General features: G+C 41.7%; 1 protein-coding gene across 1 annotated transcript; it reads right to left on the bottom strand.

Annotated features, from left to right (window-relative positions):
* Nucleotides 1–444: 444 nt before the first annotated feature.
* LOC121544986 (protein L-Myc-1b-like) lies at nucleotides 445–5,743 on the bottom strand. Its single transcript, XM_041855285.2, has 3 exons — nucleotides 5,482–5,743; nucleotides 3,099–3,741; nucleotides 445–2,622 (listed from the first exon to the last, which is right to left on the bottom strand). Exons 2-3 carry the CDS (start codon nucleotides 3,697–3,699, stop codon nucleotides 2,063–2,065), a joined length of 1,161 nt encoding a protein of 386 aa, XP_041711219.1. The 5' UTR covers nucleotides 3,700–3,741; nucleotides 5,482–5,743; the 3' UTR covers nucleotides 445–2,062.
* Nucleotides 5,744–15,149: the final 9,406 nt, after the last annotated feature.

The following is a 15,149-nucleotide window of genomic DNA, read 5'->3' as shown; positions in this document are numbered from 1 at the left end:
AGTTGCACCCCCTTTTGCCCTCAGAAAAGCCTCAATTCGTCAGGGAATGGACTCTACAAGGTGTTGAAAGCGTTCCACAGGGATGCTGGCCCATGTTGACTAACAGTTGTGTCAAGTTGGCTGGATGTCCTTTGGGTGGTGGACCATTCTTTGTACACACGGGAAACTGTTGCGCATGAAAAACCCAGCCGCGTTGCAGTTCATGACACACTCAAACCGGTGCGGCTGGCACCTACTACTATACCCTGTTCAAAGCACTTAAATATTTTGTCTTGACCATTCACGCTCTGAATGGCACACACACAATCCATATCTCAAGGCTTAAAAATTATTCTTTAGCCTGTCTCCTTCCCTTCATCTACACTGATTGACGTGGATTTAACAAGTGACATCAATAAGGGATCATAGCTTTCACCTGGATAGTCTGTCATGGAAAGACGTGTTCCTAATGTTTTGTACACTCAGTGTATATACACACAACACAGGAAAATCTAGTTTTTGACTGCACTGAGCCTTTAAACGTACAGATCAACCGCAAATTCTCCCTCAGACTACCTGCCTAAGAGAAGTGTAGAAATGTTGACTGATCGGAAACTATGAAATCAGGGAGAGCTCCATTCTTACACCAGCTTCTCCACTTGACCAGTCACAGCACCTCTCCCTTTTACAGTCAATGTTCAAACCACTCTCTACCATGCATGCAGGGGAAGAGAGAGCAAGGGTTCTCAGTCACTACATGACTGCTTATAATAGGATGACTGAACCAGCCCAGAGTAGCAGCTCACACACAGACCCTCTCTCCATACCCCAGGGACTGTTCTAAAGATACCGTTTGTGTGTGTAACCTAGTTGAGAGCACATCAGTTGCCCTGCATGCAGCAGCAACTGCAGAGGAGAGGATCCTCCGAGGTATCACACATTTCAAGGACACATCAATGACACACTCCCTCTAAATCTAGACCAAGCTTCTGCATGCTTCAATCTGGCAAGATCATGACAGTTAAGCATGGGACAAAGTAAAACAAATACTACCTTCAAAGTCAATACAACAACCCTTTTGTAAAATCTTTTTGCATTCATTAGTCACTGTGTCATGCTGATTCTCTTTAACGCTCAGTCTTGTGTTTAAAAATATAAATACTTTTAGTTACAGATTTTACATTAGATTGCTTTTAAGAAAATAAATGCTAGCGAATTTAAGCAGTGTAACTATGCTGCCATATAATCTGAAAGAACCATCAAAAGAACAAAATCACAATTCTTGGAATATGGTATCAACATTTTATGGATCTGGTCATGTATACACAAGTCAAACTCAACCCAAGAAGAACAAGCAGTGAAAATAGCATCTCAAAGTGACATGTGTAATTATAAAGTACAGCAGTTCTACTTTGTCATTTTAACAAAATAGAAGCTCTAAAGCCAGTTTCAGAGAAGAGCAATATTCATGTCTCCTGAACTGAGAGCAATATGCTATTATTTACAGAACAATTTGTACATCAAAATAAATCAGTCATTAAGAAAACAAAAACATTTGTCACTCCCTGTGTACACATTACGGTGTTTCACCAATAAACTTAAATCCAAGTGTGCATGAACTATTAATCACAGAAATAAACAGACAAGGCTATCAAGGAACTGAACTGACAAACAAGAAGAGACATGACATTTGGAAGTAAGTTTCATTCTGGTTTAATTACAGCATAATCTTCCAATATCACCAGGAACCAACAACACAACATGTTTCTGTCTCATCTAGTCCACCACCACCTTGTCATCACTCAATGTGCAGAGAGAAAACATAAATAAACACAAAAAGGTCCTTACCGCCAGCCTCCCCACCATGGGTTCACAGGCTCTGAGAGATCCACTTAGTTTTAAAAGAAGTCCATAGCATAATGAATTAGGAATATATTTTCAGAGAAGTTCACAGTTTTCTTGCATGAGGAATTTAGTTTGATAAAAAGTCCTAGCTTTTTGAAAGCGGCAGAGAATAGTCATTGGCTTCTGAGAATGAGGCCGTTTATTTGTTAAGAGTCTGTTGCATAGTTAGTTTCTATCCTCAGGAGCGTTTCAGATCGGCTAGCCTCCGGAGGAGCTGCTGCTGGCGGGCTTTGAGGCGTTTCCTCTCCTGAGCCTGGTGCTTCTCTCTGCTGTGCAGCTGGAGAAGGTACTCTGTCGCCTGGGTCAGGATGGCCACCTTGGGGGTCTTGGCCGACTCCACCAGGCCCGGGATCACGTCCCGCAGGGCCAAAAAGCGAGAGCGAAGGTCGTTCCGCCTCTTCCGCTCTAGGAAGTTGTGGTTCTTCCGGCGGTCAGTGTCCTCAGCGTCGGAGCTCTGGGGGCTGTCTGCAGAGGACGCTGTGGGGGAGATGGAGGCTGGGGAGTCTGGCTGCTGGTGGTGGCTGGAGTCTGGACAGGACCGTTTACTCTGTGGTTCCTCATCATCCTCAGGGTCGCTGTCAGGGGAAGGGGCTGCGTAGTTGTGCTGCTGCCGGTGCACAGACATGTGGAAACGCTTTGGGCATGGGTCAGCTCGGACAGTGATGGTCACAGGCTTACGGCTGCCAACCAGTCGGGCTCGGCTCTCCACAGTCACCACATCAATCACATCATCATCGTCTGTTCCATCAAAAGAAACAACAACCACACATCATTGCACAGAGGAGTTTAAGCAATAGGAAATAGTTTCTTATACGGTCTGACGCCATGTAATAACATCCCCAAGTACCCCATCTCCCGCCCCTACAACACTTAAATTGTCATGCAATTCTAGGACAGAAATACCCCAAAATCGGTGTGCAAAGCATGTGGGGGGAAAACATTTATTTTTACTAGGCCTGCGCCTGGGACCAAAGCATTTGCGGCAACCGTTTACAAATATTGAATGTGGAAAAGTGACATTCCTTTGAGAGTGAGAAACACAGAGATAATGGTTTGTGCTCAAGATAAGGGCTTAAGTAAAGCTGAATACTTTGACTCAGCAAAATTCAACATCCAGCCTAGTGTGGGAGTTTCCCTGGCTGCATCCCCTTGACACATTGAGAGGGAAACATCTAGCAGAGGTGAATTAGTTTACTGCATGGTCAGTTTCTTACCAGAGGAATCAGAGCGAGACTCAGAGCCCGATGATGCCGGTTTCCTACAGCTGATGGTTGGGAAGGTGAGCACAGTTGCCGGGTCAACACATTCTGTTGCCACGGTGCTGGGCAGTGGAGATTCAGGTGGGGTCAGCGGGGTGCACTGAGCTTTGCTGGCACTCACAGTCACAACGTTCTGGGGTGCTGGTGGGGAGAGACGAGATTGGGCTGCAGCTGACAGGCGCTCATTGACTTTCTCCAAGTGCTGACTGGCCGAGAAACTACTCCACATGCAGTCCTGGATAATAATGGAACTCATGTTCCCAAAAAGCTCCTCGGTGCCAGGTCCCTCGTACTCATCGTCCTGACCCAAGACCTTGGACAGCCAGCCGAGCTTGTCTCCAGGGGTAAAGTACAAGGTACCACCGCTGAGTGTCCTGGTAGGAGACATGGGAGGGGTGGGCAATAGCTCAAACTTTTTCCATATGTCCTCACTTGGTGCGGTTGACTTGTAGAAATCCTCCTCTTTGTCAATGTCATCTAAGAAATAGTGCTGATAGCAGTCGTACTCCATCTCCCAGCTGTCACAACGCGATGCTCTTGAGTTTATTCCAAGCATGGATAATCACACGACTGATCGTTGAGAAAATCTTTACCCGACCTGAAGAAGCAATTCAGAAGTAGTGCATTAGTCCTATTCTTTAAAGATTTGGGCTGAATTACTTTTCTAATCTAGACAATATTTAGGATTCACAATAAATAATCTTTACATAAGGATCATCAATTTCCATTCCAAGACTGCATTTAAACATGGCTCTGCAATCATCAATAGGTACTTTAAACATTGCAACAGTGCATTCTAATCCACATGCGAAATTGCCACGGGGGAGGCATGCAATATTCAGAACAGGACGATTCGTCCCTGTCCAATAATTTATTTAAAATGTTTTTAATCATTAAAATGACCTGGTATGATGGTGCATTGATCAGCAATACAGTTTAAAGCAGTTATTTTGGCAGTTTTGCCCAAAGTCTACCTTTAGCGGTTAAGAGCATTGGGCCAGTAACTGAAAGGTCGCTGGTTCAAATCCCCGAGCTGAATAGGTGAAAAATCTGCCGATGTGCCCTTGAGCAAGGCAATTAACCCTAATTGCTCCTGTAAGTCGCTCTGGACAACAACATCTGCTAAATTACTATAATATAAAAGTAATTGTCTAGTGTTTCCAGATTCCTATGAAATATGACCTATAATGAACTACCATATGAGTGAAATAGTCATTTCCCCAAAACTTTAATTAAGTATGTTGAAAGCAGCTGTTCTGTGTTGTAATAGTGTGGGCGTACCCCAACAACAGAACGGTGTGGGCGTATAGTGGTCATAACATATTCATACTTGGCATCCTCAATGAGGAAATAGCAAGCATGTTTGAAACGGTCTCTTTGAGATACAAGTTTGAGGTGGTGTTTTTTCCCCCTCCAATTTATTACTTTGGCCACAAATACGAGTATAGAATGGTCAACATTATTTGGGTATGAGTTAACAGCATACGAACATTTAAAAGTGAGATTTTCACTGGAAAGTTACTTTAAAACTGGAAAATGATTTATCATCCTCATGGCAAAATGTGAAACGGGGGAGGGGGGGTCTTCCACTTAAGGGAGGTATAATAAATCATGTCAATCCCTGGGACCCCATCTACGGTTCAACCCCCTCAATTTCACCCTTGTTCTAATCTTAGCCTGGTGCTGTCTACAAATGGGACTAAATTAATAATTGATTTCATCTTGTGGGCGCTTTGCATTGATAGACTGTCCAGACATGGCAAGGTTATTAGCTACGTAATCTAGTTTTATGCTCCGGTTCAACCTTCGACAATGCAAGCAATGAGCTCCCGAGTGGCGCAGCGGTCTAAGGCACTGCATCTCAGTGCTTGAGGCGTCACTACAGACCCCCTGGTTCGATTCCAGGCTGTATCACAACCGGCCGTGATTGGGAGTCCCATAGGGCGGCGCACAATTGGCCCAGCATCGTCAGGGTTTGATCGGTGTAAATAAGAATTTGTTCTTAACTGACTTGCCTAGTTAAATAAAGCTTCTTTTTTTTTTTTATAAGACTTTTGCACAATTCCTTACAGGTGATTGCATAATTGGCCATTAAGCAGAGACTTAAAATGTTCTGTAGATGCGCTGTCGGGTGACATTAAATGCTGAAAGCGCCGTCTCAGGCAGCCGTGCATTCAGACAAAACAATGTAGGCTAGGCTACTTCACTAAAGTCGGCTATATTCGCCTTGTATGGATGTTAAAAGGGAATGGGTAGCAACTACTTATTCTTAGAGAAATACAATTCCATATTCTCTTCATTACGCTAGGTAGCTAGATTAGTTGTCTATAACACTCACCGGTTTATCTAGGCTCACAATCCGCAAATTCCGGCATGGGTGTCTACTCCGTATCAGCTGGTATGCTAGCTAGTAGTTTGAACTCCTCATCAAAAAAAATAAGTAAAACCGTAAAAGAGGTCACTCCCAACGAAATGTATGAAAACAAAGTTTAAAAGTTCGGTATTTATTTCAGCAGTGGAGTGTGGAAAAAGTGGTGCAATTGACTCCACTTACAGTCTGGTAAATAGAAGCCACACAGAGCGTTTTTCGCGCCAGTGTGAAGATGATAAAGTAGGGAGTAGATATCTGCAGTGCTAGATCCGAGTAAACCCGAGGTTCATTAGCATACACGGACACGCCCAGTTAAAGCTACACATTAAAACCACAACAATTGATAGGTATTTTAGAGAAGCAAATCCCTATGGATGACATTTTCTGTGGTTTTGAGTATAATGTAACCTCTATTGAAGTATCCATATGATAGAACAATTACAGAGTGGATGAGAAGATGGCTGTTGTCGATCATGTAAATTATATTTAGGCTATACAGTACTGCAATGGTCATTAACTTGCTTTTGAAAAACATAAACCTTTTCTTTGCATCCATAATTTAACCTTTTGAGTCAATGATGTGTTCGAAATCATATTGCGGAACAGCTTGGTTCAGTCTCAGATGGAGAGTTCTGAGTGAAGGGTGGCGTGTGTCTTTGCAGGGCAGATGTCTCTGTGTGCCTCTTGTTTTAGTGATGCATATAATCTCTATGATCAATAACCAATATTGGTTATACTGTGGTGAAGATGGGCATGTGCTAACCCTGATGCAAAACGTTGGTTAGTTGGTCCTACCCTCCACACCCCATCTGCCAGTGTGACCCCAACCATCTACGCACTGCAGAGGCACAGAGAGGTTTCTGGTATAGTATAGAAATGAAAAACCAACGCTCACTGGAAGTCTTAACTTAAAATATTGATTTAATCTGATGAACCAACTGGTTTAATTAAAAAATGTCCCACTCTTTAAAAAAGCATAACCTATCAAGATACAGTATGTCATACGTGTCCATGCCAGATAAATGGGGTGTTCAGTTGATTGCCCAAAAATGGGTGAAAAGTGATAAGCAAGCTTTTAATATGGTGTTGATCACTGTTTTTGCATTCTAAAAGGAAAGCAGTGCCAGAGAACATTGGGCAGAACTATCACTTCACTGAATAGCTATGCAGTATATGCAAGGAACATCCCTTTATTTGCACAACATTCACACAGTGGAGAATGTAAATGAGGGGGAGTTGCAAATTAGTGCAGCTGACATGTCATCTGTTTGTGACTTGAGACTGTTAAAAAGTGGGTCCTTGAGACTAGAGAATGTACAGGAGTTTAGGAATACAAAATAACCAAACAGAACACAACTAAAAACATCAGAAAGATACAACTAATGTTTCGAGTGGGGGAGCTGAATTGTCTTTGAGTGTAATTAAAGTCAGTTTCCCTCTTTTCACCTTAAAGGACTCAGATTGAAATGCTCCTTACCACAGCAAAGAGATGAGGGAAAACACTTCCGCCATTCATTGTTAACTAGAGGTTTTCTCATTTAGAAGTGAATGTCTAACCACTTCTGAAGGGATTATAAAGCCTTTTAAATCTTCTGGTAAAATAAGATGCAATGGCAGATGACTGCTCTATGAGCTGCTGTGGCTTTGGTAGCAACAGACTGGCCTGGTTCATCTAGCTTCATTGGCACAATTAAAACACAACATTGATGAAGTAGACAGACAAACCAATTTAATTCCTAACTCTGAGGTCGCCAGTCTGGTCTGGGTTGCAGTCAGTGAAGGGGAGATAAATGGTGAGTCGGACTCTAGCCTTTCACAGAGTTTGAGTTAAAGGTCACCAACGTCTGCAGAGGAGACAAGACAAGGTCGCCATCATAGAACACTAGCCCCTTCACTCCTCTACTCCTCCACCCCTACCCATCATATTGATCAGAGCGGACCTTGGCGTACTCCATCTTCTCCCTAATTTGATTTGATTTGAATAATTATATATCATTGTATTAGAGGGAGACCCCCAAGGGCCCTGTCCGTACAGGACAAAGTAATGACATTGATTAGTGATGGACATCTGTTGTAACAGACAAGCCTTAGGTCAAACACACTTCTACCATGTGGTGTCACCACCCCAAGCTAGAGGGAACGACGTCCCAGGCGGGATCCTCAGGTCACTATCACAGTGTGGCTTCTGTCCACTCCTGCTGTCCAAATTAAGACCATGGGACCCTGAGTTCTTCCTATCAGGTCACGTGGTCCAGAAAGGTCCTGGCCTTACCTATGACATATTCAGTCTTAGTCAGCTTGTGTCCCTGAATGTATCATAAGAGTTGGGTTGATGAATACAGGCTAGTGAATAAAGATGGGAGTTGTGTGGGAATTTCAACTTGAGTGATATAAAATGCATTGAAATCAGGCATGTAGTGAGGTGGCGACAGTAATCAAACAGCTCAGAAGGGACAGTTATGATGTCTACATGTAGAACTGATTGTGTGGACTAGCTCATCTCTTCTGCACTGCAGCCAGGACCACAGTCTCACACAGACCCTACTCAGGCTCATCACACTGTGCATAGAGGACTACCCTCCAATCTGCTACTTCTGGAGAAATGTTTCCCCACCACTAAGAACAAAAGCCTTTTGGATTCATACAGTTCCAATAGGGGGCTTTACTCCTCCTCTTTCTCCTCTTCTTTCATAAGGAATGAAAACTTTTAGTCTTTCCCCAGCAGGGTTATTGTTGGCGTAACAATGCTTAACACTAACAATAGCCTCACGGGGGTAGCTCCCCAAGTCAACTCCAGCTTCACTTCAAGTGGCTCCCATTGTCCCGTATTGTCAGAGTAGCATATGTGTGTGAAGAGGAGGAAGACATGGGGGGGTACTGTAGGGGGGGGGGGAGGAGACTCACTTTTGGAGAGAAGTCAAGCAGGGCACATTTAACACCTACACTCAGCCACCCATAAAAAGATGGCACAGTGACAGAGACATTAGAATGCACTTCTGGAATTCAGGGGTTCTCAGAACATCCCTGGAAGTGTCCCTTTGTCTGGTACCCTTCCATTCCCCACAACTCCTTTAACACCCTAGCCCCTGACCCCTGAACTTCTCCTCCCACTCTAATATATACCATCTTTAAAAAAAAAGTCAAAGGTGTCCTGTCACCCTCTGCTTAGAGAAAGTTTTAGCAGAGTAAAAATAATAAAACCTAATAGAAAACGATTATTGCTCCCGAGGGAAGTATTGCACCATATTCTGCCACACCTTCTCAGTACGGTGTGATCATGACTAGTATGGTGAAACCATCTCTAGCATGGTATAATAATGGTATGAATATAATGAATACTAAAATCTTGAGAATTTGATTGGAATCATCTATTGGATTGATAGAAAGATAACAGACTATGTTGTCTGTCTAAACTGACAACTCTTTTCTGATCCTTGTGTTGTGTAAGTAGAGCACTGCGCTGATGATTCATAGAGTACTGCACAAAAACACAAACATCAGTTTACATTTCCACTAGCAGAAAAAAAGGTCATTCCAAAGTGTCTATAAAACATATTTAGAAAGGTGTCTTTGGAAAATATTGCACTTTAGAGAGAGATTTGTAATTGAAGTCTCAGTCAGTCAGAAGTCATTGTTTCCAGCTTACACCAAGTGATATGGTGCATGTTTTTACGGTAACACACATCATAGAAAAGTGTCACAGAGAAAAAGGTAGATGTATAAAGGAGACTGACTGAGAGGACATCAGTACAGATGTCTTCAACTTGGTGTCTGCATTGGCTGAGTTTGACTGCCATCTGGTGTTGATTATTGGTAAACACTTATTCATGTAGGGAGCGAAAAAGACAGGCATAGCATCCATTCACATAGATGAGCGTACGTTTTTATTTCTACATTATTTTCTGACATCGTTATTGGATTGTGTGAAGTAAAACTGAAATTACTCTATAACTAACTGTCCAAGAGATTGCGACATTAAGCAATTTTCTTCACTGAGACTGGGTGTTTTATGACGTTTATCTCAGGATTGATCCGTCATACTGACACATAAAACACACACAGTTGTGTTAATGTGTGTGTACATAAGTGTGTGCGTGTGCATGCTTGTTTGTGTGTTAGTTCTATTAGTGTGAGTGTTTGGAAACGTGTCTATGGGGGGACATTTAAGTAATGGGACCAGGCTGCTAGAGCTTCCTCTCGACATTATAGCCATGTATCCATTGTTCCCCAGTGCAGTCAGAAAACGTGATTTTCCTGTGTTTTATATATATATCCACACTTTGAGGTTGGAATAATAGTGTATAATTGTGATAATGATGTTAATGCCCTTTTACTGTAAGAGCTGTTTGAAAAGGCCACCTGAAATTTCAGCCTGTTTTGGCCTGCCTAGTGACATCACCAGGCAGTACGTTTGTTAACTGACCAATAAGAAAGAGAGTTCCAAACAGATAGTTTTCCGTTTTCCCCTCCCCACTCAGTCCTCTCCGAGACAGTCCTAGCAAAAACATCTCAAGGATGGTCAAAGGAAACAGGATGCACCTGAGCTAAATTTCGAGTCTCATAGCAAAGGGTCTGAATACGTATGTAAATAAGGTATTTCTGTTTTTTATTTGTAATAAATTTGCAAACATTTCTAAACACCTGTTTTCGCTTTGTCATTATGATACATTGTGTGTAGATTGCTGATGATTTTTTTTTCTTCATCCATTTTAGAATAAGGCTGTAACGTAACAAAATGTGGAAAAAGTCAAGGGTTTGAATACTTTCCGAAGCCAATGTAGGTCACTGCATAGAGGAAAACAGTCATGAGGACTGACAGGGAGGGGTTTCCTCTCATTAATCTGTACACAATCGCCCCAGGCAACTTTTGTCTTAGGCCTATACTAAGATAAAAAATATGTTCATTTTCATTAGAATCAACAAACAGGTTAATCAGAGGCTTTGAACTCAGGATGCTACATTCATACAGTGTGTGATATTGACCTCATTTTCACAAACTAAGTCACAATACTACTTCACACAACTATTTTTTGCCTTATGTTGACAGACATAATGTTGCTTGTCAACACAAAGCCTATGATTTTGGAGCTCCAATGTCAACTAAACACATGCACACATGATACTTCATCCTCCTGTAATAATTTTTTACTAGGAAACTCAAACCATATGGAAATTATGTGAGTGAGGGAATCAGTGAGTGAGTGTATGTGAGTGAGGGAATCAGTGAGTGAGTGAGTGAGTGAGTGAGTGAGTGAGTGAGTGAGTGAGTGACGGTGAGTGACTCAGAGTGAGAGAGGCATTTTACATTTACTGTACACATCGCCTCATTTGTTGATAACGAAATCTGAAAATATTCTGGATACATTCAGTAACATGATAAAACTATTCCTGCAAGACGTGGGGTATGTGCCACATAAGTCAAAACAATTATAAGGGTTTGAGTGAGAGGATAAACTGGTGTCTCCAAGTGGCTACACACCTCTCCAAAGTGTGCACACTGCACAGTTCCTAAGCAATTTCAATGCACTGTTATGACTCAAGAAGAGTCTTCAACTATGAGGTACTTTTTTTGTTGCTTTCCTAGATGTGCTGTTGAGGAACTAGAGAAAGCACACTTGCATCCCCAACCCTGCAACCCCGACATCACATAATTACTGTTGTTGTTTACGCAATCCAAAAACGGTCCATCGCAATCTGGGTCAGGTGGGCATGATTTGAAAGCTTGTTCTATTGCCAACATGACTAGCTAAGTAATAAAATATGATCTTACAGCGTTAGGCTTTCACAAGGCAATTCAGAGAAAAATATTGTAATTTGGGTGCACATAAAAAAGAGTCATGAGTGCGTTCAGGTGCGTGTGCCACAGCACATTTTCTTCACAATAAACAAACATAGGCCCATTCTGTTCAGAACAACCCAGGGTATAACGACATGTCATCTTGTACAGATGTCGGATCTTAACTTGATCACTATTTTTGTCACTGAGAACTTTCCTTCTGCACCAGGAAATTCAAATTAGCCTTGTGATTCGTTGAAAATGATCAGTTCTCTTTCTCCATGCGCGGGCAGTTGAGTCATTGGGATCAGGCCTGCTATCAAAATAATATCAAACACAGTACAGTATGAAGAGAGGCAGACACTGTTTCTCCAATAGAAATCCCCGATCACACATGTAGGTGATGTCATGGTGATGTTGGCTACCTACAGATGTAGGATCTTAATTTGAGCCAGTTTGCTACAGCAGTAAAATAATCCTGCTGCAACAGGAAATGTGAATTATTATGTGGTTTATAATTAATGGACATTTTTGTAGGGGTTGATACATTTTTCGTTAGGGCAAATCAAGTTTGACATTTCACAGTGGAATTGACAAACTTTAGAAGCCTTTTAAAAACTCAAATACATTACAAGTTTGCCTTTCCTGCCGTGCAGGAAAATTCTCAGCAACAAAAAAGTGTTGATTGAGTGTCAAATTAAGATCCTACATCTGTAAACACATGCGTAGAAACACATCATTGGGTCTAAGGTCATCCATTTTTAAAGCTGCTGCTACTCTCTGTTTATTATCTATGCATAGTCACTTTACCCCTACCTACATGTATAAATTACCTCAACTAACCTGTACCCCTGCACATTGACTCGGTACCGGTACCCCCTGTATATAGCCTCGTTATTGTTATTTTATTGTGTTACTTTTTATTTTATTTTTTACTTTAGTTTATTTAGTAAATATTTTCTTAACTCTATTTCTTGAACTGCATTTTTGGTTAAGGGCTTGTAAGTAAGCATTTCACTGTAAGGTCTACACCTGTTGTATTCGGTGCATGTGACAAATAAAATGTGATTTGACCCCCTGTATATAGCCTCTTTATTTTTATTTTATTGTGTGAATTTTTTAAGCTTTAGTTTGTTTAGTAAATATTTTCTTAACTCTTGTTTTTCTTAAAACTTAATTGGAAGGGTTTGTAAGTAAGCATTTCAAGGTATGGTCTACACCTGTTGTATTCGGCACGTGACAAATCAAAGGCACTCATTCGATATAAAGTTGTTTTTGATGAAAATGAAAACGTGTCAGTTTGTCGCTTTCAAGAGGTTGGAGTAACAACATTTTGAACTACGTAAGACATTGGGCCGAATCTAGGTTGTGCCTTTAGATTTCGAGAAAATGAACAACTAAGGAATAATTTTTCACTTCTCTCATTGTCTTCTCAAAACCCAAACCCCGGCCTGGTCTTCTTGGTCTGTTTCGCAAGTTTTCCCCGAAGTCTCGCGGTGTTGCGACTCTAGGTTTAGAAACTCTGTGATAATGTTCTCTCGCTCAGTCAAACGTTAGGCCGAGGTCCTATTACTGCAACATTCAAATATTCAAACATGCATCTGAAATGCAGCCATACACATCAACAACCGTCGTTTTATATAGCTTAATAACACACGATATATATTGGTCTCCACTAGGCTACGACATACAAGTGTGAAGCGTATCCTAAGGTTATTAATGAATTAACTGTCAAAATGTAGTTTAATCGTGGCCTGGGGTGGTCGAGCGTTTAGGGCCGCTGTCTTTTGCGCGCACATATAGGCCGCACGAGTCCAGCCCATGCCTTACTGGCACAAATAATTAGATCTACCGACTTGACTTGATTTAGTTACACATTTAAAATATGGACAGTCCAGCGATATTTTACCCCAGATCTTGACAAGAAATGACCATACCAGACTATTTTGGATAACATAAATAGGAAACGAATAAAATATGAACAATAGGCTAAACCAACATTAGTTTCCATACATACAAAGTGTCGGATAAATTCCCACTGTTGATTTGTCGTGGTAAACGAGGAAATACTTTATTTATATTGTACGGAATGATTGTCAAATAGATAAATCGCCCTTAGACTGTTAAAAAGGGACTAAGTTGCGAACATATGTTGAAAGACTGGTTGCAAGCAAATAGGTCCTCTGTAGCTCAGCTGGTAGAGCACAGCCCTTGTAACGCCAGGGTAGTGGGTTTGATCCCCAGTACCACCCATACACAAAAATATATGCACGCATGACTGTAAGTCGCTTAGGATAAAAGCGTCTGCTAAATGGCATATAATTTTATATATTATAGGAAGAGGTGAAGAGAGAGGGCACACGCTCACCAAAATCTGTCCAGAATAAACCCAATGCGTTTCTGAAGGCTTTAATATGCAGACCTATGCTTTTTGTCTGCCTTCCTGCCTTTGGGACAATGACTCCCATTGTTATGGAGGAAACATGAGCATCTCTTCATTATATACAGATCTCTGACTAAAGTAACAGTGATGTCATCTTTTAGGGCGTGGTAATGAGGTGACCGATATTGGTTGCAATTGAGATCAGCTGTGAATTTAGCGCAACAATGTTTTTTGGGGGGACCCGTTTGCGGTCTCGAAAATGGTGAAGGACGAATTGGGTAAAGTGGAATCGAATTGGGTAAAGTGGAATCGAATTGGGTAAAGTGGAATAGGTGACCAGGAGCGGTATGATGCTGATTTTGTGTGTGTCAAAAGCGCAAAAGGAGAAAGCTCTGTGCTCAACAAGATGTCGACAGCCATGATTTACAGAGTTGGGCACCGGTTAAAGGTGTCATCTCTGGTGTCTCGTTGGACATAGAGGCTGTGTGGTTTAGGGATAACATTCCAGGAGTGGTAGACGCACGTCGCTTGAATCGAATGATAGACGGAAAGAAGGAGCAAAGCCTATCGGTTTTACTGTCGTTTGATTAAGTGGTTCTCCCAATTTATGTAAAACCTGGGTATGCGGTGATACCGTATGTACAGAAGCCGCTGCAGTGTTACAATTGTAAAAAGTTTGGACACGTAGCAAGTGTTTGTCGAAGGAATAAATATGTAGTAGTTGAAGAGTCAGATTAAGCATGTTGTTGTAATTGTGATGGGAATCACGTTCCCGAGTTACCGAAGTGCTCTGTACTGATGAAGGAGGTTGCAGTAGCTAGGATTAGGGCCATCCAGCAGGTCTCCTATGTGGAGGCAGTGAAAATAGCTGGAGTGAGTAGAGAGATGGTAATGGATGTCCCACAGTCTGCAGTGAATTCCGTGCAGGAGAAGGATCCCGACAAACTAATAGGAAAGAAGGTGGACTTTGTTGCTTTTATAGCGCAAGTGATGAATTGCACTAGTCAAACTAATAACAAATCAAAGAAACTAGACATTGTCAAGGTAGCAAATAGATTTCTGGATCTCCAGGACTTTACAGCCAAAATGTTACAGGTACTGAATGAAGAGGTCCTCCCCCTCCCAGGTTCCTGAGCCTGTGTAGGGAGCTGAATAGTACCGTTTTTTGTTGAAAATTCAGGGTAGTAGCGTGACTTTGGTAATTTTTTTATTAGATTTTTGTAATTAGTATGAATTTGTTAATCACATTTTTTATTACCCTGTACAGTATTAGTTATTGATTAATTGACATGTATAATACATTTACATTTTAGGGGTCAATGAAGGGTGTATAGGAACTTTGTGAGAGAACAGAGCATATGACCCAGGTCTGTTGAGGAAGGTGGACACGAGATCACTGATAAACATCATGGAGTAGTGACCGGATAAAGAGGAACTGCTACCAGACTGCTCGACGGCAGACAACACCCCTACCCT

The sequence above is a fragment of the Coregonus clupeaformis genome, chromosome 29 (genome assembly GCF_020615455.1).
Source record: "Coregonus clupeaformis isolate EN_2021a chromosome 29, ASM2061545v1, whole genome shotgun sequence".
Lineage (NCBI taxonomy): Eukaryota > Metazoa > Chordata > Actinopteri > Salmoniformes > Salmonidae > Coregonus > Coregonus clupeaformis.
This window is presented reverse-complemented; position numbering and strand designations above follow the sequence as displayed.

Bases quoted from the DNA above. Each gene is read 5' to 3' on its own strand.
- LOC121544986 (XM_041855285.2), bottom strand. From the start codon at position 3,699: ATGCTTGGAATAAACTCAAGAGCATCGCGTTGTGACAGCTGGGAGATG. The intron at 2,623-3,098 runs GTAAGAAACTGA...TTGATGGAACAG, and splicing joins GTCTCGCTCTGATTCCTCTG to ACGATGATGATGTGATTGAT.